Source organism: Pseudorca crassidens, chromosome 7 (genome assembly GCF_039906515.1).
Source record: "Pseudorca crassidens isolate mPseCra1 chromosome 7, mPseCra1.hap1, whole genome shotgun sequence".
NCBI lineage: Eukaryota > Metazoa > Chordata > Mammalia > Artiodactyla > Delphinidae > Pseudorca > Pseudorca crassidens.
In genome coordinates, this window is record NC_090302.1 from 4517848 (window position 1) to 4542736 (window position 24889).

Here is a 24889-nt window from a genome sequence, read left to right on the forward strand (position 1 = left end):
ATTAATCTCTAAGTGTGACTTTTATCAACAGGAAACTGTGGAGATATAAATTTACTACGTCTAGGTCCAGAAAAGTCTATTAATGCTGAGGTCCTAAAATTCAGTTTGGACAGCCAAGTTAACCACAGAATGAGTAAGTACTGAATAAAGGTATATATTAATTGATTTCTGTTTCTTTTTGTATGGTAGAAAATGGCGTGGGCATTAAAGGTAATTTGGAGACCCTAGAAGTAGTCTAGTTTTGGAAGCTAGTTTTTCTTCTCATTGTGTATGCATATGTATATATTTGTTACAATGAGCAGTTGTTTATCTTTTATTTTATTTATTTATTTTTTTAAAGAAAAAGAATTACCTTCTCATATTCAGGAGATGCATAGAAGAAAGGAATTTCTAGATCATCAACTAGATGAACTTTCCCGCCAGCGTGCTTTATGCCGAGGTGGAAGGGAACTACAGGTATCTAAACATTTCTTGATCAGTGTTTTTTAATAGCTCGTAGATAAACTAGTTGGTGAGTATTTGATGCAATTCTTTCATTGTGGAATAGCATAATTAGTGTATAAAAATGTACACAGGGCTTCCCTGGTGGCGCAGTGGTTGAGAGTCCGCCTGCCGATGCAGGGGACACGGGTTTGTGCCCCGGTCCGGGAAGATCCCACATGCCGTGGAGCGGCTGGGCCCGTGAGCCATGGCCGCTGAGCCTGCGCGTCCGGAGCCTGTGCTCTGCAACGGGAGAGGCCACAACAGTGAGAGGCCCGCGTACTGCACACACACACACACACACACACACACACACACACAAAATGTACACAGAAATGGTATGCCTTACATTAGGGGTTAAACTTTTTTTAAAAGAACAAGATAGTAAATATTTTAGACTTTGCAGGCCATGTGGAGTCTGTTTTAGCCACTGAACGCCACTGTTAATGGCATGAAGGCAGAGTAGGTAACACATAAGTGATGCCCCAAGGGTTGGCCTGCTTAAGCAGAAAGAGCGTACCTGCAGTACCCTGAACAGAACTGAATCATACACAGTATTAAGAATTTATTGGGACTTCCCTGGTGGTCCAGTGGTTAAGAATCTGCACTTAACACTGAAGGGAGCTCAGGTTCGATCCCTGCTCAGGGAACTAGGGATCCCTCATGCCGCACAGTGTGGCCACAAAAAAAAAAAGAATTTATCAAATTAACACCTACTAATTGAAACACGGGGTGCTGGTTGTTGGGTTGCTTTATAATGAGCTGATGTTTAAAAACAGACCACAAGAGAAATCGAAATCCAAATAGAGAAGTTTATTTTCACAGGTCTTGAAGAAGGTATAAGGCATGCCTTGTGGGGCGTGACAGGCAGGTCAAGGGAGAGTGCAGACAGAGAGAGGCAGGCCCTGGCGCACATGTCATTATCAGAGTCCATGGGTGGAGTACTTTGGGGTTCCCAGGCTAGGGCTGGATTGGCCAATTTTAAGCGAAAGAGCAGGGTTTTGGTAAGTTGCTTGGAGGGTCTTATCTAAAGGGCATATAAGGGGAAGGCACTGGATAGCAGGGGAGACTGTTGATCACAAGAGCTTATGTTGGCTGGTGGGCTGGTGACTCCACAGGCTGCCGTCTAGGGCGTGCGTGTGTGTGAAGGGACCTAGAGTTAGTTTGGGGTCTCTGCAGGCTGCTTGGCCAAACAAAATGGATGCCAGGGCAGCACTCTGACACACAGCAATACAGGAAGACTGGTATAGAGAAAACACACTGGGTGAATCAGTTTTTCATTGGTAAAGTACTGGCTCATCCTTTTGAAATGTGAGGCAGTCCATTGGAAAGCATTTTAAAATGCTTAATTTAATTTTAATGATGGCATTCTGATTTTTTCCAGAGGCAAGAATTAGATGAAAAAATTGCCAGAGTTTCAAAAGAAAGGCAGGAGCTTGCTTCTAAAGTTAAAGAGGTAAGTAGTTCACCTGTAGCATTTTCCTGGTATTACTTTTTCTTTTTTTTAACTTATGAAATAGTTCAGACAACCTGTGGTCTTTTCTCAATTACATTTAAAAATTTGGGGGAATTCCCTGGCTGTCCAGTGGTTAGGACTCTGTGCTTCCATTGCAGGGGGTGTGGGTGTGATCCCTGGTCAGGGAACTAGATCCCGTCTGCTGCAACTAAGAGCCCACATGCCACAACTAAAAGATCCCTCATGCTGCAACTAAAGATCCCACACGCTGCAGGGAAGATCCCACATGCCACAACTAAGACCCAGCGTAGCCAAATAAATAAATAAATATTTGAAAATACAGGAAAAAAAAATTACATGTCTGAATTCAGGTAGAGTGACAGTGGCTGGGATATGGCCCAAGAAATACAAGCACCTTTTTTCTCAGTTTTTGGCTGAAAGCATATACTCTTTTTACTTGTTTTTGATCACAAAAATCCTTCTATAATATGTATAACTTTTCTCAGTATTCTTTGGATATAAAAATATCAACTAACATTTAGATTGGTCAAAGCTAGGATGAGCCAGGTGTGTACCCCGTCACCAGAATGCAGCCCTTAATGAAATGAATTGGGGTCAGGGAAAGAGACCGGTTACTCAACTGGTAAAAGAGACCATTACTCAACCGGTAATGGTATTTGTATTTTTGAGCTGAGGTTTTTCTCTTGAATGTATTATTGACCTTCTCTGTGTGGCTAAATAAGTATAATTGAACTTAATGCATATTTCCACTAGCAGTTTGTTTATTAAAAATTATGTGGAAAGCTTTTTATTGTAACTTTAAGCTGAGCCCAAAATTAATCTTCCCACGTTTAAGGATGAATTCCATGTTTACCAGTATTATGGTTTTTGCCACTGATCACGTTGTTCTGTGAGCCATAAAATTAATTGTACTTGGCAGTTTTACTCATTAGATGGCTGAGAGGAGACGTATGTGACAGTTAACATGTGAGCACCAGAAGGCCACAGTCACCAGCCTCTTCTCACACACACGCCGTGGCATCCATGGTTGAATCTATCATATGTTCAGGGATGATTCACGACAGCTTTTTCCGGAGGGGAAATAGGCTAAGTGAATCTCTGATGAGAGTACTAGTTTATTAATTTGAACACTGAATGATATGCGTTGTGAGGTGTCATTCATCCTGTCAGTCTCCATCACAGTTTATTCCATTATAGTCTGGACCAAGGTTGTAGGATTCTACTGTGGAAGTAGAACGCTTGTCAGTTTCACAGGCGTTTTTGTTGGTACTAGCCCTTATAAAAGGGAGAACAATATATGTACTTAAAAACTAACAGAAAAGGGTATGTTCAGGCTTAGTTCTGATCCTGGTTTTACTCAGATAATTGCTTCACAATCCTGGTTTTACTCAGATAATTGCTTCACAACTCAGTAGAATTACTTAATCTTTGCTTATTCTGATACCTTCCCTCATACATCAGGCTGTAAGAATTGTAATCCACTTCGTCCAAATTAAACCCTGAATACATTTTTCTTAATGTGCTTATTAAATCATGTTCTGAGATTAGACTCCACTGCAAAGTGTTCTTTCTGGTGGCTTCTGATTATCTTGAATGTATCTGCTGTTTTCTAGGTTTGAGGTTCCTACCTTTTACTAGACATTATTCTGCCACATAATAAGTGTAGTTAGGAATTTATATACCACTGAATGTTGATTAACTTTTATTCTCTTAGGTTCAAGGACGCCCACAAAAGACACAGAACACCATCATCTTAGAGTCCCACATCATCTGCTGCACACTGAGCACGAGTGGTGGTTTGCTGCTCGAGGCTGCTTTCCGTGGGCAAGGGGGTGTCCCCTTTAGTTGCGTCATTGTTGATGAGGTCAGTAAGCAGTCGGCCATACAGCTTTGCCTAGGAGTAAGGAGTAAGTCTTAGATGAAGAGTGGCTGCCGAGATGTTGACAGAGTGGTCTTTGCATCTGATTTTGACCTGCCATTACGTGTGTATTCTCTTATGTTGAAATATGCTGCTAGTGACCCACCACGATGAAAATTGCTTTTTCAGTAGTGGGACTGTAGTCTTAGGGATTCCTGATTGTTCTTCATAAAATCCCTCCTAAGGATTATTGTAGCTCCTGCTTGGGATATCTCTGGTTACCTTTTGAAGCATTTTTAATATAACTCTGGACAGCTCTGAGCCACCATATTTTCAGCTAATATCTTTATTCCTACTTCATTCATTGAGCAAACATTTATTGGGTACCTACTATTTGCCAGGATGTAGAGCCAGAAGACAAAAGAGATGGAAAACGAGGTACAGAGAACCCATCCAGGAGATCCAAGATCCAGTATTCACCAAAACGAAGGAATAGAAAAGATGGAAGTGATGAAATAATTGAAGAAAATGCCATTGAATTGAAAAGAAGCTTGAGTCTTGCAACTGAAGCAGCCTACTGAGGAAGAAGGAAGAGGGTGGGATGGGGGGGAACACACAGACACGCAGTCCCCTCAGGCATGTGCCCAGCAGGAACAAAGAAGACAAACCGGGGACGTGACATGGCCCTTCTAGCTTATGGCTGCTTCCCAAGTGGTAGTGGCACCTGATTGGTGGCTGACTTCAAAACGTGTGTGGGGTTTTTCCCCCCCTTCGGCGTTTAGAATGTTTTTGTTGTTTTGTTTTCTAACCAAAGAAAGTTCTTATTTTTGATCTTTGGTGCAGAAGGAGAAAGTGTATGTTTCTGAATGGTTAGGACTCTTATGAATTGGATAGACTGTATATAGATAAATAAGTAATAGAGATAATTCTGATTATGTCTCCATTCTGTACTCTTACCAAGGCCGGACAGTCTTGTGAAGTTGAAACTCTTACTCCGCTCATCCATCGTTGCAACAAGCTCATCCTCGTAGGAGATCCTAAGCAGCTCCCTCCCACAGTCATTTCTGTGGTACGTTTTTTCACATTCGTGTTGCTTTAAAGTGGAAGGGGCTTGTTTGGGGTTTTTTGTTTTGGGCGGTGGGGCAGTCTTTCTTGGATCATCATCTCTTATTTGCAGGGAAAAACAGGGAATGGCTGAGAAAAGAGAACCACTGTTGAGAGCCTTCATAGTAAAGGTCTCCGGAAATGTTCCTCTTTTCATAATGTGCTTATGCATATGTGACAGGAGCAGTGTGAGTGTCACAGACCAGAAGTTTAGGAGGAGGATGTCCCATGTGCAGTGAGCTGTTCCTTTGGGAAAGGCAGTGTGCAGCTGTTCTAAGGGCTGTATCTGATTCATTTTAGTAACATAAACACCAAAACAATAATAAAATAAAAACTTTAAAAGCAAGGAAAAGAATCCAACCTCCTGATGTATATTTAAATATGTGCAAATTTGAGGAAAACAGTATAAAGAGAAATTATTCTTACAGTAACGTTTTCAATTTTAGGATTCTGTATCCTATAGTGCAGGAAAATGCCAGTGTCCCTCACATCCTCTGAAAGGGAAGGTGGTGAAAGGAAAGAGGTTGTGGGCTGTGCTTGTGGGAAGATGAGCACCAAAGTTGTGGTCCCCTTCACTTTGCTTCTTAAATCTCACTAAAGATGGCTCCTAGAAATGCACAGCAGAATCAGGATTCAGATGTTTTGGGTAATCTTCATAGGTCTAGATGATGGTTTTGAAATTTAATGAAATTTGAGCATTTTACTGATACATAGATTATTTGTACAAATAGAGAGTAGTGGCTGCATAAACAGTCCCAGAGAACAGACCATTTTCACAGCATTTCTGTTACGTTATGGAAAGAAAGCAAGTTGTTTTTGTTACTACTGTTCTTTGACTTTGGAATCATCAAAATGATAGTGCAGTTCTTTGACGTCTGAACACTCGTGCGTGACTGTTCAAGGGAGTAGCCTAGGAGCGCCCGCGTCCCTGAGTGAAAACCTCGTCCATAGGGCAGAGCTGCTGCAGGGGGCTCTGCTTGTGGACAACTAGGAGGAGCCAGCTGTGCCCTGCATTCTTTGAATAATGCGGTATTTCAGAAACCTACTCATTTAACTTCCTGAAGGGCCTTAGCCTGTGGTTAGTGAAAAGGGTTGTCGATAGGCCTCAACTTTACTGTCTACTTTGGTGATTGATTAAAAACAGCAGAAGTGAGAAAAATCCATTTGGACTTCTATTGTTGCAAAAATAAGTAGAGGCTTATTGAGAAAATTTCAGAAAATAATTACAAAGTTAATTTTCTCAACATGCCTTTCTAATCCTAGGGATAATTACTATGAACAGTTTAGTGAGTATTTGAACTGTTTGTGGGCATGTGTGTGTTGACTTTTTTTTCAGTCTGTGTTCATTGAGTGCCAGGCTAATTCAGGCACTGTTTTTAAGTTCTGGTGTCATGACAGTGATGAAAACAGACAAAAATCCCTGCCCTCATGAAGCTGACATTCTAGAGGGTAACAGACAGTAAATAAGTTACTAAATTCAGAATGTCAGATGGTTATAGGGAATGTATAAATTTGTGCATATGTATGTAGGTTTTGACCTTGTTTAAAGGTGGCAGAATCAGTCTGTACCAAATTACCTTTTTTCCAGTCAGTAAATAGATCAGGAATATATGTTCATGTCAAAACATTAAAATCTCCATCATTTTGTAGGATGGACTAGTTTTTTTTCTGGAAGTAGTTGTGTTACCTCATATAAACTATTTTCTTTTTCCCCAGAGTGAAGTAAATGAGGTTTTTTTAGCTATAACTTGAATAGATAAACTTTGGGGGGGTATAGATGAAATTGCCAAGTGTCTACTAAAAATATTCTCTTTAATTATACAAACCTATTTAATATCACATATGCAGATAATCACATATATGAATAATACAAATAAGAAGTAATGCCTATTTTCTCCACTCTGATAGTTTGTGAAACAGGTTTATTAAAACTTTGCACGTACATCTTCAATGCTCATATTGTCAACATCACTTATAAAGATTGCATCATCTTAGTGGGTTTTCCAGAGCACATTTTTTGCTTCTAGATTATTTAAGATATAATACTTTTTGAATCTTGATATGATGCTACCATTGAAAAGTATATCCCAAGGCACGACCGTGATAACATTAAGACAGTTTTCTTCGTTTGTCAATTAAGTCACTGTATTTCAGATCACAGGTTTGTAACCCTTTCTTGGATTTATGAAATCAACTTAGTTGCCTGTCTCCTCCACTAGAATGCAAGTTCTGTGACACTTGATCTTATTCACTGTAGACTCTCAGTACCCCAAGTTTTAGCTGCTGAGTATATGATGGATGGATGAAGAAATTGGTCTTTCAGAGGCTTATTTACAATGACATTCATTATTTCTAGTTGTGAGAGCATAGCCCAGAAATAATTGTTAAAATCTGTGTTACAGTTCTTTGCTGCTTTTATCATCGATTCTTTCAGGTGACCCCTGTTAGCACCAAAATAGCGACAGTTGTGGTCATTCACAAGATCACATCTCGTTCATAAGCAGTATGTGGGTTTTCTAAATAAGGAGAAAATACCTTAACTTTTGTAGTCAAGCTGCTTGGCTTTTCTAGGGCTGGAGTTGGAAACATCTTCTTTCTCTGAATCTTTGGTTGTTGGCAATACCTCTAATACATTTTAGAGCTCGGCGATTGTTTTTTTAATAGTGGGAAAAGTACAAATGAATTCTTGGAGATTATTGCTTTGTTTTCCTCCTTTCAGAAGGCCCAGGAGTATGGCTATGACCAGTCGATGATGGCCCGCTTCTACAAACTTCTGGAAGAGAACGTGGAGCACAACGTGATTGGCAGGCTGCCTGTCTTACAGCTCACCGTTCAGTACAGGATGCACCCAGACATATGTCTCTTCCCTTCTAATTACGTTTATAACAGGAACTTGAAAACAAATAGGTGAGTTCTGTTCATTGCATGTTCACCTGTTTTATTTGTAGGTTTGGCTGCTCAGGAAGAATAGCTCTTTTGTTGTGCTTTTAGGTCTTGTTATTAAAAACATAAAGGTTTAATAATTTTAATTATAAAAGTCCTATTGATTGTAGCAAATGCAGATAAACGAAAAGAAAGGGAAAAACCCAACCCCTATTTATGCTACCCAGAAGTAATCACTGGTAACATTTTGTTACATCTACTTCCAGTCCTTGTACTATGCACATCTTTTTTTACTTTTTCTCTTTTGGGGGGGAAAAAAAGCACACCATGCTCTACATAGTATTCTGTAGCTTGCTTTTTTCACTTACTGTAATATGAGTAACTTTCCAATCATGATTGTTATATTTTAATTACATGGGTCATTCTCCCTAGTACTAGAATAGAAATGAAATTCACTTGCTACCTTTCACTGAAATGTGTTATTTAAAAGTATTTAATTTTATTTAAAAAGAAGGTCCTTCTTGTCCTCTTACTTTCCCTTGCTCTCTTCCCCAGAAAGAACAAATGGTAATAATAATTCTAAAACGTTTTCTCTTGTAATTTGACTTGCATTCTAAGTGGTGGCTGCTCTTTTGTAGAATCACAGAGGCCATTCGGTGCTCATCTGACTGGCCATTTCAGCCCTACCTCGTGTTTGATGTTGGAGATGGTTCAGAAAAGCGGGATAATGAGTACGTCCTCCTTTTTCTTCAGTCCCCACTGATGGTCCCAGAATTTTTATATTGTTTTTGTTTATATTTAAATTCAAAATATTTTCCATATAAATCTCTCTGCCTAGTGCCAGTGCACAATCATTTTCTTTTAGCTGGGTTGATAACTTCACCTTTTCAATCATAAATTACTGATGTATTTATATATTTCAGTCTTGATTTTTTTTTTCTTAACTGGGTAATGGGGGTTATGTTACCTAACATGAGGTCAGCACTTCAGTAGATCCATGCTGAGATCACAGCTGTGAGTAAAACAGACGTGGCCCCAGCGCAACGCTGCTGTGGTCTAACAGGGGAGACAGACATTAACCAGGCCATCACCGTGGTGATTAATGATTCCGGTTGGGTTAAGTGTTGTGACGGATAAGTACAGATACAGTTGAATCAAGGTGTGAGGCAGAGGGTGGACAATGCTTTCAGCATGTTGGATTGTGAATCAGGTGGTTTGTGGATGACAGCAAAAAGGAGCAGTGGTTCCTAATTAGGAAGCACCTCAGAGGAGCCAGGGCTTCTTGTGAGAGAATAGAGGAGGAGCCCGGAGGCTGCATTTGTTAGCACAGATAGAAATGCCACCCCTGTATCATGACGTATGAAGAAATAGAAATTCCACCTCTGCATCAGGAGAGAGCTGCAGAGCAAGTGGTGTCCTCCGTGAGAATAAGATATTAGTTAATAGTGGTGGAGGGAGGGGCCCCTCAGTGAAGAAGTTAGAAATACGGAGCAGTTGGCTGGGGGGTTGCTGTTCCAGAGGGATTGTGGAGGTTGTAGTGGGGTCTGTTGGAATGGAGCAGAGGATTGAGAGTTTACCACATAAGTATTATGGGGATGGATGGTCATGAGAAGAGTGTTGGCCTGAGAGGTGACCAAATAAAGATTACAGGTACGGAAAAGAAAGCTAGCTGACTGGGTTGTCTGTATAGTAAGTCTTGAAATTAGAATAGTGAGTATTTAAGCCTTTAGGGTGAGACAGATAAGGTAGCCTCAGGAATAAAGGTGCGAGTGCAGGGCATCCTCCAGTGTGCACACGTGTTGCATTTGGTATGGTGATGAGGGAACGCATTGTAGTTCGGGAGATGAGTTGGGAGTGCAGGATGAAGCCAGCAAGGACAGAGGGACGTGATCCTGCTGTAGGGCCCCGTGTTTGTTCATCTCTGGGGGCTGGGTCACATTTAGTCTGTGTGGCTGCCATCCTCTCGGTCATGTGGTGCATGATCTGCGTGGCCTGTGGTGGGGAATGCAGGAAGGTAGTACATCGGAAGCACTTTTCTCAGTGTTGGGAAGATAGTAAATCCTTAGTGTTGGCTGTTCATTAGTCATACCTTCATTATTATTATGAATACTTCCGTTCTCACTGTGGCTATCCCTGTTTTAATAAGTGAAGAAACTGGTGCCTTAACGTCACTTAACCCCAACCTCTTTTCTCTCATACAACTTCGTGTTTCACTGGGCAGTTATTTTTATATTTATCCATATGTACAATATTAATGGTCATTATAACAGCCTCTTTGAATCACTGCTGACTGAATAAAGATGAAACCTACCTGTGTACCCGTTACTGTAGTGGAAAACAAAGTGGAACTTAACTTAGCGATTGGACTGCTATTAGTTTTGATGTGTTGTATTTTTTGTTTTTGTCTTATTTAGCTCATATGTAAATGTTCAAGAAATAAAACTGGTAATGGAACTAGTTAAACTTATGAAAGACAAAAAAAGGGATTTTACTTACCGAAACGTTGGCATAATAACCCATTACAAGGCTCAGAAGATGATGATTCAGAAGGATTTGGACAAAGAGTTTGATAGAAAAGGGTGAGGCATCTCTATTTTTACAGATATTTCCACTTTTTCTGTTGAATTAAAATGAAGAAAGAGGGGATAGAAGGAAAGAAGAAAAGGAAACTTAACTCTAGGGAGTGGTCTTAGACCCTGGTAGTATAGAACAAGGAGACTAGGACCCTGGCTCCATAGACTTGTGCTGGGAGGGAGTGTGGTTACACTTGTAGCCCCTGCAGATGGAGTGCCTCCTGCCAGTTCAAATGTCATCACTGTTACACTTGACAATGGAAGTGACTGAGAAATTCTTCAGGCCTTTCCCTTTAGTTGGGTGACTTGTTATCTGAATTCTAACTCTACTGAGAATCATGTATTCACATTTCACTTAGAATAAATTATTTAACCCTTTTAGTGCCTTCATGTATAGGATGAAGATCTTGTTTTTGTCTCCTTTATACCTCAACAGTAAAATTAAAAATTAAATATTGGAAATGCATTAACTCAAAAGTTTCTGCACCTAGAAACACACAAAGTACCAAAATTGACTCTAGAAAAAAACAGAAACTTTGGATAGACCTATTAAATGTAAAGAGATTGAGTTAGTAATCACTTTCCAACAGAGAAAAACACAGGACCAGACTTCACTGGTGAATTCTGTCAGACACTAAGAATTAACACCAGTCCTTTGCAAATGCTTCCAAAAAATAGAAGGGAAGACTTTCTAACTCATTTTATGGGGCCAATATTACCCTGATACCAAAGCCATGGAGACATCACCAGAAAAGAAAACTATGGACCAATATCCTTTATGAATATGGATGCAGAAATTCTCAACAAAATAATGGCAGCTGAGCTCAACAGCATATTAAAAGGATTGTTTACCACAGTCAAGTGGAATTTATCTCAGGAATGCAAGGTTGGTTCAACATATGAAAGTCAGTCAGTGTGATATATACCATATTAAAGGGGGAAACCCCACACGATGATCATCCGAATAAATGTGGAAAAGACATGGGACTGAATGCAGCAACCTTTCATGATAAAGATACTCAACAAACTAGGAATAGAAGGGAACTTCCTCAACCTAATAAAGAGCATCTATGAAAAACCCACAGCTAAAACATCATACTTGATGCTAAGATTGAAAGCTTTCCCCCTGTGATCAGGAAGGATGCCTACTCTCACTGCTTCTGTGCAGCACTGTATTAGACGTTCTGTGCAGAGCAATTAAGCAAGAAAAGGAAATAAATGGCATCCATAATGGAAAAGAAGAAGTCAAAGTGTCTCTTCACAAATCGCATGATCTGGGACTTGCCTGGTGGTCCAGTGGTTATGACTCCATGCTTCCACCGCAGGGGGCATGGGTTTGATCCCTGGTCAGGGAACTAAGATCCTGCACGCCGTGTGGCCAAAAAAAATTCCAAAAACCAAAAACACAAAACCAACAACAACAAAAAACAAATGGCATACTCTTACATATAGAAAACCCTAAAAAAATCTATGGAAACTACTGGTCCTTATAAACAAGTTCAGCAGAGTTGTAGGGTACAAGATCAGTATACAAAAATCAGTTGTATTTCTGTACACTATAGAGAAATCTGAAAAGGAAAAGTTTTTAAATTCCATTTACAATAGCATCATGAAGAACAAAATACTTAGGAGTAAATGTAACCAAAGAAGTGTGAGCTCATACACAGAAGGACAAAACGTTGCTGAAAGAATTTAAAGAACTAGGTAAATGTAAAGACATTCCACGTTCCTGGATCGGAAGACTTAATATTGTTAAGGTGGCGCCATTCCCCAGGTTGGGCTGCAGATTCATTGTTATCTCTGCCAAAATTCCAACGACCTCTTCTTACAGAAGTGGACAAGCTTATTCTAAAATTCACATGGAAGTGCAAGAGACCCTAAATAGCTTGACAGAGAACAATGTTGGAGGGCTCATACTTCCCTCTTTCAAAATTTACTGCAAAGCTATCAACACTGGTACTGTCACAAGGGTAGACATATAGACCAATACAATAGAAGTGAGGTTCCAGAAATAAACCCATACGTTTATGGCCAGTTGATTTTCAACAAGGGTGCCAAGCCTGTTCGTTGGGGAAAGAGTAGTTTTTCAACAAATGGTGCTGGAATAACTGGATATCTACATGCAAAAGAATGAATTTAGACCCCTGTCTCACACTGTGTACAATAATTAACTGAAAATGAATTAGAGCCCCGAGTCTAAGAGACAAAATTATAAAACTTATAAGGAAACAAAGGTAAATTTATATGACCTCAGATTAGGCAACAGATTCTTAGATATGATACCCAAGCACAAGTAACCAAAGGAGAAGTAAATCGGCCTTCGTAAAAATTAAAAACTTATGTGTTTCAAAGGACACACTATCAAAAGAGTGAAAAGACAAACACACACCGTGGGAGAAAATACTTGAAAAATATTTATCTGACAAGTCATATCCAGAATATATAAAGAACTCATACAACTTAATAAAATGATAGTCTAACTTTTTAAGTGGGCAAAGGATGTGAATAGCATTTCTCAAAAGAAGATGAACAAAAATCCAATAGGCACATGAAAAGCTGTTCCACATCATTTGTCATTAGGGAGATGCAAATCAAACCACAATGAGGAGCTATTTCGCACCCACCAAGATGACCGTCATCACAAAAACAAAACAAGTTTCGGCAAGGATGTGGAGAAATTGGATTACTTATACATTGCTGGTGAGAAACTGTAGAAAACAGTTTGGCATTTCCTCCTAAAGTTGAACATAGAATTACCACGTGACCCAGCAGTTCCACTCCTAGGTACATACCTGAAAGAATTGAGAAAGGGTTCACACAAAAGCTTGTACATGAATGTTCGTAGCGACATTATTCATGATAGTCAAAAAGTGGAAACAACCCAAATGTCCAAAAATGGTACATAGGTAAAAAATAGTGTATCTGTACAAGCGAATAGTCAGTCGTGGAAGGAGTGAAATACAGTTAACAGTCTATGACACGGATGAACCTTGAAAACGTTATGCTAGGTGAAGGAAGCCCAACACAAAAGGTCCCATGTTTTATGATTCCATTTATATGAAATTTCCCATATAGAAAAGTCCATAGAGACAGACAGTAGATCAGTGGTTGCCAGGGCCTGGGGAGGGGGAGATGGAGGCTGATGGCTGACAGGCACAGGGCTTCTCTCCTGGGTGATGGACATGCTATGAAATTAGATAGCGGTGATGGCTGCACACCATAGTGAATGGACTCAACACCACCAAATGGTGTACTTTAAAATGGTGAATTTTGTGTTACGTGAATTCTATTCCAGTTTAAAAAGATAGCATTAAAAAAGTAAGAAATACTACTGTATAAATATGTATATTTAATAATTATCTTTTTTCAGTAAATATGTTTCTCTCTTTGTAAATAGGCCAGCAGAAGTAGATACCGTGGATGGCTTCCAGGGTCGTCAGAAAGATTGTGTTATTGTTACATGTGTCAGAGCAAATGCCATGCAAGGTTCAATTGGGTGGGTAACTGTCATTATTGATTCTTTGCTTGTTTATGATCCAGAGTTAGATCTTTTTAATCACTGTTAGAGAATACCATCATTTGCTCTATTTTCTTATATAAAAAATTGAGTAATACCGTGAAGGTTTCTTTTTTAAGTTGTGAAGTTGATCCACTGTTAGGTCTGCTTCTCTTGGTACCTTGTGTATTAACTCATGTCACAGTGTGAATCTGTTTTTTCACTTGATGAGAGTGAAACAGATTATTGAATCCAGTATATTTTGCAGGGGCATGTTCTTCTCCATGGTATGTGTCATAATTGATCTACTATCATAATTGATCTACTACCATATTTTTAGGATCTTTTAAGGCTTAAAAATCATACCATTAAAATTTCCAATATCTCATCCGAGTCAAAATAGGAAATCAACAGACAGATGCATCACTTTGAAGGAAAGCACTGGGCATCTTGTTTGTTTGCTGTCCTTAATGGGAATTGCTTCTGTGCCAGGTCCTGCACCATGACCTTAAAGCAGGAGCCCAAGAAAAGCTGTCTGAAACGCCAGTGTCTCACCTACACTGACATGCCGAGTTATTCTGAAGAAAGAAGTAACTTTTTTTTTTCCTTCTATTGCTTAGGTTTCTGGCAAGTTTGCAGAGATTGAATGTCACCATCACACGAGCCAAGTACAGCCTCTTCATCCTGGGACATTTGAGGACCCTGATGGTAGGTACATTCTAAAGGACCAGAGAAGTCCAGAGTTTGCTCATCATGACTGATACCGGGTTGAGGTTTTGTTTTTATTTTTCATCAAAGTGGAAATGATTTCGAGGCTACAAACAATAATGAGCCTCTTCCCCCTGGTTGTTATGTCCTCCAGCTGCTTCTTCCTGGGAGCTTTTATAATGCCTAAACCGCTCACCCTTTCTTAGCCCAAGACCCAGGTAGGTATCCGTAGTGTACTCTCAAGATGACCTTTAAAAAAAATTGTATCTACATCGTAGAATTGTTAAGAAGACATGTAAACCCATATATGTAAAGTGCTAGAAGATTGGTTAGCACTTAGTAAACACTCAGTAAATGTGGCTCTTAGCCTAGCAAGCCAGAGAGAGGGGGAATTTGCAGGAAAGTGCTTGGATCTTCATTTCTGTCTTGGCACTTAGAGCAGCACTGCTTGCTGTTTCCCTTGAGGGGTGAGTGGCATCAGAGCTCGTCCATCCCTAGATACTCCTCTAGAAGGAGGGGCAAGTTTACATCTGTAGTCGACAAATAGTACAGCTTAATTTGGTGAATCACAGCTGGATAAAGCATATATTTGCTGCCTGTCTCATTAGGTGTAATAACTCAGTTTCCCTAATTTCTGTATTTAACAGAGTCATTGTTTTATCTCAGGAGAGGTGCCAACTCAGTAGGTTTTTCCCTTGTTTTGGTTAGTTCCACCAGAGGGCGCTCAAATACAGTCTTTCTCATTCAGCTCTTACCTAGATCTGTGGTCTTCAACCTTCGTTGTTTGTGTACCCCCTTGAAAGAATGTTTGAAAGCTGTGTATCCTCCGTTTTTAAGTTTCTATTGAAAATTTTTCATCGTTAAGTGTTGATAAAGATTTTGTTTCTAATGTATTGTAAATATTTGACATTTTAAAATAAAGCTATTGGGCTTTCCTGGTGGCGCAGTGGTTGAGAGTCCACCTGCCGATGCAGGGGACACGGGTTCGTGCCTCGGTCTGGGAGGATCCCACATGCCGCGGAGCGGCTGGGCCCGTGAGCCATGGCCGCTGAGCCTGTGCGTCCAGAGCCTGTGCTCCACGGCAGGAGAGGCCACAGCAGTGAGAGGCCCGCGTACCGCAAATAAATAAATAAATAAATAAAAATAAATAAATAAAGCTATTAAAAATAAATCCATTATGCCACTCTTAAGTATATCCAGTGGAATAGAGAGCAGTGTTATTCTTTCTGCTCTTTAAAATTGAATTGCCATTTATACTGTTCAGGATAAAATTCAGTGGGGGTAGTTTATATATTTTCATAATTAAAAGCCTTTCTGTTAATATGACTATTAGGCTTTTCTGCCACAAAAAATTTACATGTAAATTTGAAAGTTTAAAGAATTGGTTTTCATAACTATTTGGGGAAACTGTGTGAAGGGTGCGTGGAACCTCTACTGTTTTGATAACTTCCTATGAATCTATAGTTACCTCAAAGAGTTCTTTAAAAAATTATTTTTCCTGTGACCGTAAAGATCTGAGTATTAACGAACGATATCTTGTCAGTTGAGTAACGTATTAACAATTACTTTCACACAGTTGAATTTTGATAATGTTCAAACCAGAAGAGTAAAATGTTTATAGAGCTGTGTCTCTTAGATGCCCTGATTGCAGGAGCCTTCATGGGCACCCCTCTGTTTACCACCCCCTCTATTTGACACCCAGGCATGTTTACCTCGCCTAGCCGTGCGCCCTGTGGTCAGATTTGGGACAGGTGAGAGTTGTGGTGGTTGTGAAGGATGGAGTGGAAGGGCAGAAAAGCCCCAGGAGGACATAGGGGACTGGGGTTTAGAAGCTGAGGTTTGGAAATTGATTCCCAGAAAACGTGCTCACATCCCCCCCGAGGAAGTCTCTGTGAGCCCCAGAGTCACCGTCACGCAGATTTGAAGACCACTGATGTCTAGCTGCGGTATAGACGTTATTATCTTCACTCTGGGAAGCCAGTGTGACAAAAAGAGACCGACAGAACAGAATAGAAAAACTTCCAGTTTATCATTTGGAGTTTGCAATCCAACTTAACGTATTTGTCCTTGGGCTTCCCCCCTCCCCAGCCTCTTTTTTTTTGGTTCTTCAGCCCAGTTTCCCTTATGGAGATGGAATCAGTGATTAAGGCACTTGGTTTCCTCTGAGAAATCAAGACTAATAGCCCCTTCTCAGAACTGTTTTTGTGATCTAGGGATTGGATTAAACAGCAAGTTCAGGTGCAGTAGAATTGGCAGAAATAGCAGCAAGGCCATCTGCTTTACATCTGCGTTCCAGCCACAGGGTAGGACGCTCAAGAGCTCTCCTGAGTCGGAGATCTGAGCCTGGTACTGCTTACATGCACCTTCCTGGTGCATGCGGTCACCGTACCGTGCACTTGATTTACACGACTTACTTTAAAAGACCCTGTGAGGTCTGCATTGCCACCATAGTTTAACAAATCCAAGAAGCCATTAGTTATATAATGTGCATCATTATTTTATGTTCTGCTATTGAATTGTGACACTCTGTTTTCACTTAGAATTTTTGTTTTATAGTTACTGAAAGAACTCTTTTAGACTTTCGACAGATTTTTATTGGGTTGGCCAGAAGGTTCATTTGGGTTTTTCTGTAACATCTAAATGAACTTTTTGGCCAACCCAGTGTCATACCACTCTTGTTTATACATAGGAAATACAGCAAAATAGGTAGACTAAGATACCCCTGAAAGCATCTCACTTTCAGACTAACACTCTGGTCGTCCCCATTCACCATCCCATGTACCCTTGCTCACGCTCAAACCGTTCCCTGTGCAGTCAGTGTCTCATGAGAGGGCCCCACTGTGGTCCTGGGGTTTTTTCCAACTTCTCATCTCCATTCTCCAAGTTGTAGTGCTGGTACTTTATTGTCTTATCAGAAGATGTCTGTGGAAAGATTTTTCAGGCAAGAGCCAGGACTCATTCTTTTTAAAAGTGGTTTGTTGACTAAAAGTCAAGAGGTTGTAGTCGCCCAGCCATGAATTCCTCCAGGATTACATACATCGAAACTGCTGCCTGGCCAAGAGGTACCCCGAAGTCAGAAATGGTAAAATGTGAAAATAAAGCGCATTTTATTTATTTTATTTTATTTCAAAGCACGTTTTAGAGTCATTTAAATAAAATACTATTCATACTTTACAGTAAGGAAACAGGCTCAGAGAGGTCAAGTGACTTGACCAAGGTCACACAGCAGGTCAGTACTATGTATGCAGCTTCACTGCTGTACCCTTACCCACCTTCATGAATAGTGCAGGAGCCCCCATGAGGGGAGCTATCCTTTTCTTCTCGTTCCTTCAGTCTCCGTCTTTTTTCCTCCCTCATACTCTTTCTTCTTTCTAAAGAGGCCCAAGTTCTGATGGTTGTAAAGAAGCAATTTATTGCTGAGGAAACTCTAAAAGGAAGAGAGGAGAGATGCGGGAGTTGGGTTTTCGTTTTGTTTTGTTTTGTTTTTCCCTTTAGATGTGCTTTTCATAACTTAAGCCCTTCTAGAAAAGAGACAAAAGTGTGACAATATCTTTGGAATAGTTATCTCAGCGGATTAAGATGCTTTAGCCCTTTGGAGTTTGGGAAGCCTTTGGGAATTTGATGAAAGCTGTGGACCTCTTTCTAGAACAGTCAGCATGCACTCAAAAGTTAGAGCTTTCTGAAACCAAGCCTTCCTCTTCCAGAATGTTAGCCTTGGCCGGAGGCAGGCAAGACTCTAGGATCAGCAGTGTCACAGGGAACTTGGTGGGATGACGGAGCCCTTCTGTGTCCGTGTTGTCCAGGATGCTAACCCTAGTCACATGTGGCTGCTGAGCACTTGAAATCTGGCTGGTGCAGCTGAGGAAATGAATTTTTAATTTTATTTAATTGAAGATTAAATAGCTACATGAGGCTACCGGCAGTTGGTACAGATTTGCATGACAGCTAATTCACCACGTGGCCTGAGTAACAGTGGTAAAATGGTGGACGTTCTTTCTTAGAGGTGGTGCCCAGTGTTCTTTTCTAGCAGCGTGGCTTTATAGTTCTGTATTCCACCTTATTTTTCCTTTCAGCCTTGTCTAACAAGTAATGGATTCTTGAGAATCTGTTCACGAAGGTATACTTACTATTTGTTCAGAATTGAAAGCTGGAACCTCTGCTTCCCAAGCATACGAGTGTTTCTTTGCGATGTAATTTTCTTCCTTCTCTTTGTTTCAAGGAAAACTATCATTGGAATCAGCTGATTCAGGATGCACAGAAGCGTGGTGCCATTGTTAAGACTTGGGACAAAAACTATAGACAAGATGCAGTGAAGATTCTGAAACTCAAGCCCGTACTGCAGAGAAGTCTGACTCACCCTCCTGCTATCGCCCCAGAGGTGTCCAGACCCCAGGGCGGAGTGCCCAGCAACAAGCTAGACAGTGAATTTGCCAAGATGTCTATTGCTTCTTCCCTGTACCCCTCACCCTCTGACTCCAAAGAAGCCACTGTCACTGTTACTGCAAATGACCCTGAAAGGCCACCCATTCAGGACTGGCTTCGGGACCCACGACTACTTAGGAGGATGGGCTTGGGCTGTGAAGCCAAAGGGAAATGCCTCAGTGAGCTGCAGCCCTCGAGCCCCCAGTATCCCGGAGCAGCGCCTCTCTCTGGAGAGCCAGGCTCCCCCGGAAGGCACCAGGATCCGACCAGTATCGGGCAGCAGCCCCCCGCCAAGGGAGCTGCTGTGAACAACCACAGACCTCACGCGCAGTGCGACCCTCCAGCTGCTAGTACCGATGCTTCCACGAGTAAGAGAAAATGTGCCCAGGAAGGGGAGGCAGTCAGCCACAGGAGGGAGACCAGGGCCTTCCCTGAGGGGGATCAGGAGACGTGTGGCTCTCTGAGCCACCACACAAAGAGGAACTCAGGCTGGGACGAGAGGGGGCTGGAGGAGGAGGACAGTAGCTTGAAGAAGAGGAAGCTTTCATAGTGGGGCCAAGTGAGACTGTCAGCCACAAGCATTACTGCAAACTTCAGGTGACCAGCTAGTAGGACTGTCCAGATAAGATTACTTTTTTCCTTAAAGGAGTTTGTGTGCTGTTGGAAAACAGAAAATGTATCCTGACACATGGGCCTCTTGGTCATCTTCAGTACCTTTTGTCAGTTGCAGAAGCTTTCAGAAGGCATTTGTGTATCAGTAATAATGTCCTCGAAGTCGAAGACTTAAAATGTTGATCTCTTGTTCTTCTGTAGAAAAGGTCAGACTGGAGAGGATGCTGTAAAAGTTGGAATGTATATTTGTGTAGCAAATAACAGAATCCTTTTAAAATTTGATCTGGCAGACAGCTTTTCTTTCCCCTGCTTAAAGTGTTAATCATTTTCAACAGAACAGACCTTATATTGAAAAAAAAAAAGAAAGATGGGAGGAGGGCAGGTCCTTTCAAAGATTGTTGTAGGAAACAGACATCTGTAACAGCCCAGGCGGCCTGAGAGAAGCGAGTCAGTGCATTGGGTCAGATGCCTCTAGTCCTGTTAAATCAACTGGAGTGTCCTGGGCAAGACCCTGGGAAGCAGAGCTCTGTTAGGTGAAATTCCACTCATGCACCTTTTTAGACAAGGCACCTTGGCACAGGATATTACATTTCTGTGACGAGTTCGTCTGCCTGCTGTAGTGAGCACATAGTTCTCTAGCTAAAATTCTCATTCTTCGTGAGACAGAAGAATGTGAAATGAAAGAATAATTCTTGAAATGTCATTCAGATGCCCCCAGCATATTGTGAATTTCCTGCAACTGGTAGGTTACAAATCCAGTGGTTGCCAAGTATTAGATCAGTGCTGGGGTGGCTTGTGGAAGCCTGTAGATCAGCAAGAGAATCCAACTCATGAAAAGCTGGATGTTTAGCATCTTCCCAGGGATTCTGGTCACCAGGCAGCTTGGGAACCAGGCAGGGCAGACCAGATACAGTATTTTAGGCAGGAGAGAAACATCCTCTAAAAAGAGAAGGATGGGGGCTTCCCTGGTGGCGCAGTGGTTGAGAGTCCACCTGCCAACGCAGGGGGCACGGGTTCGTGCCCCGGTCCGGGAAGATCCCACAAGCCGCGGAGCCTGCACATCCGGAGCCTGTGCTCTGCAACGGGAGAGGCCACAGCAGTGAGAGGCCCGCGTACCGCAAAAAAAATAAATAAATAAAAAGAGAAGGATGGGAGAGGAGTGCAAATACTGGGCGTTGAGAACAGGAAGAGAGTTGACAGATTGCGTCTGATCTTTGGAAACCATCGTAAGTGACGCAAATACACCGCTGTGGTGGAAGAGCTGGTTAGAGGGGTTGTGCTTCTGTGGAAGGAAGTGGCCACGGTGGGTGGAGATTAGAGAGACTTGGATGAGGGCAGGGCTGCCTAATTTCAAAGTCCAGTTTTCCAAGTGCACACACACTGCTGTTGAGGTATCCCAGACTGAGAATCTGTGTTAGTAACAGTTGACCATTGTTTGAACTAGCGGTTTGTAGTGAATGCTGTGCAGCCCTAGGTAATTTGGGGGAGAAATCACACATTCCTGAAGATGAATGTGCACCATTTGAAACTTTTTCAGTCATCTGCGTTTTGTTTTGTTTTTTTTTTTTCCTCGGTACGTGGGCCTCTCACTGTTGTGGCCTCTCCCATTGCAGAGCAACAGGCTCAGCGGCCATGGCTCACGGGCCCAGCCGCTCGGCGGCACGTGGGATCTTCCCGGACCGGGGCACGAACCCGTATCCCCTGCATCGGCAGGCGGACTCTCAACCACTGCGCCACCAGGGAAGCCCAGTCATCTGCTTTTTAAGCAAAAAGGGCTTTGTGTTCATCAGGAATTCTACTGAAGCAGGTTATTAAGAGCTTTAAAAAAAATGTTTGGTTGCCAAAGGTTTAAACATGCTACTTCTTTGTTACCCTTGTCCCTCCCTCTGGTGTCCAGACCTCTGCTGATGGGCTTGAACACTCCTGTCACTCGGGGAGCACGCGCTCTGTCCCCACAGTCAACCTCTGCTCCCCGTTCACGGAGGCAGGCTGAGCCCCACTCTGGGTCAGGGGCTTCGTAAGCTTCCTGCCTGGCCTTTGGCAAGAAAGCTCATTGTTTAAGTTTACTTTCCTACTATCTTGGTAAAATGCTTCAGTTAGCAGACACTTGTAGTGACAGTTTAGAGAATCTAAAACCTGTAAGCTTATAGAAGAGGCATGCTGGAAAGAGCTGGGGTCAGGAACTTCCCCACTCCGCTCACACAACACGTGAAGTAAGCGCTCCCCACTGTACGTACTTTGCTGCCCCACCCAAACGATGTTATTTCCAGTTAAGTTTGGTGCCTGTTCTCACACGTTGTGTTCACTTTTGGTTCACCTTCCACCTAGTCTGGTAACGCGAGAATTAGTGCATCATCCCTTGTAATGAGCAAGCCTGTGTCCTGACAGCCTCTCCCAGCAGGAAACAGTCATACCTGACATTGCATTGGAATCGATTTGTGGTTCCAGTTGGTGTATGTATTTGCATTAAGCATTTCATATGTACAGTGTGGCCTTTCTTGATGTGGCTGTCATAGCAGTGTTGTTGATTGGTGGTTAACCTTACTGCAGGTGAAGAATACAGCTGTTACTTTTGTCCTTGCCATGGAGTTATAAGAAAGTGGCCTTGTCTTCTTTCAATCTTAGTTCTTTCAACATGAACATATTCTACTTAAAAATTTGTTTTGCTTCTTTGTATATGATTTGCCTTGGATTTACTGTGCAGTTTATTTCTGTGTTTTCATGTATTATCAGGAGCAAATTTGATAAGTACATGTGAATAACCTTCTGTAAATGAGTTTTATAACAAAATTGTAGTAAACTATTTTCTAAAGTTAGTTGTGCAGATTGATAATTTTTTTGCTGTAGTTTTGATTCTTTCTATGCTCTGAATTCCTAGCTGGGATTTGGCAAGCAGTAGCCCTGTTGTCTTTGTTAAAACCTGAATATTAAGAGAAAATGGCAGAATTAAAAGTGGAAACAAGAAAACTGACGTGGGTTAGGAGTTATGTGTTTTTGAATGAAGGTTCAAGGTACCTCCCAGGTACTCCATTTAGTCTGCCATTAGATTTATTTTATGCCGAACTTATCTGGTGACGATTTGCTTTATTCAGGTTTCTCATCCAGTCCGCACCCCCAGCTCTCCTTGCTTCTCAGGTCTTCTTGGAATCTTACCCATAAGGTTGCAGGGTGCACTGTGGCTAGTTGTGGTGTCAGTTACACGTTGACATTTGGTCCAGAAACGCATGCTCACCTCCAGGCTGAGATTGGGGAGCGGGTGAGAGAGGAGGGACAGATGAACAGTGACCCACGAAAGGAGCTCCCGGGGCACCGATGGGGGCGCAGGGAATAGATGGCCAAGTTGGGGGTCACCACTGATGGTTACAAAAGTATAAGTCGTTTTATAAAAGCAGTGGCTTCAGGGGGCGGTGAGATGTGCTGTGCTCCGCCAGGACGTGGGCAGCGCCAGCTTCGCTGGGCCTCCCGCTTATTCCGGGTGGAGGCACCAACCACCCACGAGGGTAAAGTGACGTACGTGTTCTGGGGCGAGGTGAACTTGCCAAGTGACCTGATGAGAGGTGAGCGCTCTGCGATGGCCATTTTATTTATGGAATTCGTTACTGCAGCAGCTGTAGCAGTGATTTTTAAAGTCCCTCCTGACCAACACATGCGCTGTCACCACCATCTCCTGGGTTTCGCCATTTATTGTTTGAGGAATAAATATTTCGGGGAGGAAACTGAAATTTACCTTGAGCTTAAATAGAATTTCCAATGTTTTGCAGCACCGTGAAGGCGGGTTCTGTACACAGGGGATCCCTCCATAACTCTTAAAGGACCTGAGTTATCGTCACCCCGTCCTGCTGTACAGAAGGCATTTGCCAAGGCAAATGGCGTAAATGGTGTCTGCAGTTGGATGGTGCTCGGAACCACGGGCACTGCCTTTGTGCTCTCTTCGTTAGAGCTTGGGCCCAGCCGTGCTGGTGGACACTGTTGCCTTTGGTCTAAGCAGCATTGCTGCAAATTGAATTGTTAGTAGTTTTCAGCCTGGGAGGTGCACTTTGGAGTCACTCCCGGGCCCTACTCTAGAATTCCTGATTTCATGGGTCTGGGGGCAAGTACTTATCGCCTTTTTCTTTTTTAAACTTAAGCTTAAACTCACTCTCAGGTGTTTCCGTTGAGTGGCCAGCCTTGCGGCCTGACTCCTAAGGGTTCAGGAGGAAAGGGGAGCAGCCTTGGGGCCCGTCGGGGTCACGTCTGCCTTCCTCAGTAATGGTCCCCCCACAGGGGCCCTGAGCGGGGCAAGGCCCACCACCAAAAGCCATCTGGCCATCTCTGCTTTTGTTCAGAAGGAGAGTCCCAAGGGCTGCACAGTGGGGCTGGGGAAGGAGGTCTGGGAATATATCCAGAGAAAACCATAATTCGAAAATATACGTGCACCCTGATGTTCATTGCAGCGCTATTTACGATAGCCAAGACATGGAAGCAACCTAAATGTCCATCCCCAGAGGAATGGATAAAGAAGATGTCGTACATATATACAATGGAATATTACTCGGCCATAAAAAAAGAATGAAATAATGCCATTTGCAGCAACATGCATGGACTTAGAGATGGTCATACTGAGTGAAGTAAGAGACAAATTATCATATGATGTCACTTGTATGTGGAATCTAAAAAAATGGTACAAATGAACTTATTTACAGAACAGAAATAGAGTCATAGATGTAGAAAACAAACTTATGGTTACCAGCGGGAAGGGGAGGGGGAGGGATAAATTGGGAGATTAGGATTGACATGTACACACTATTATGTATAAAATAGGTAACTAATAAGGACCTACTATATAGCACAGGGAACTCTTCTCATTAGTCTGTAACGGCCTATATGGGAAAAGAATCAAAAAGAATGGATATATGTATATGTATAACTGATTTGTTTTGCTGTACAGCAGAAACTAACACAACATTTAAAATCAACTATACTCCCATAAAAATTAAAAAAAACAAAACAAAAACTACGCTGCCGCCATTCAGGTCACAGGGACATCTTATCTTGGTTCCTCTGGTCAGAGGGATGGGTTTTCTATGAGGATTTTCCCACAGTCCCCACTCACAGGGGCCTCTTTTCCTGGTCCTCCAGAAAACTACAAAACATTGCTGCTGCTTCCTTTACCGAATACCCCCCTGGTCATTGTAAGTATCTGAAATAGTTAATTCTGATCTTTTTTTATAGTCTACTGCCATAAAAAGGAAGGCATAAGGGCATCACTCTTCTTTTTAAAGTGCATCTATAAATTA

The 24889-nt window shown here is 41.9% G+C and overlaps 1 protein-coding gene across 4 annotated transcripts in view; it reads left to right on the plus strand.

Annotated features, from left to right (window-relative positions):
* The window catches only part of SETX (senataxin), an 81225-nt gene extending 58796 nt beyond the window's left edge, over positions 1–22429 (plus strand). For 2 of the 4 annotated variants that reach the window (XM_067742877.1, XM_067742878.1), the window contains 11 exons: positions 32–133; positions 341–456; positions 1865–1936; positions 3672–3821; positions 4777–4884; positions 7639–7826; positions 8441–8533; positions 10217–10381; positions 13773–13871; positions 14492–14579; positions 18799–22429. In XM_067742877.1, coding sequence (XP_067598978.1) covers positions 32–133; positions 341–456; positions 1865–1936; positions 3672–3821; positions 4777–4884; positions 7639–7826; positions 8441–8533; positions 10217–10381; positions 13773–13871; positions 14492–14579; positions 18799–19551 — 1934 coding nt within the window. In that variant the 3' untranslated portion in view covers positions 19552–22429. The other 2 variants (XM_067742879.1, XM_067742880.1) reach the window with 2 other exon arrangements.
* The last annotated feature ends 2460 nt before the right edge of the window (positions 22430–24889 follow it).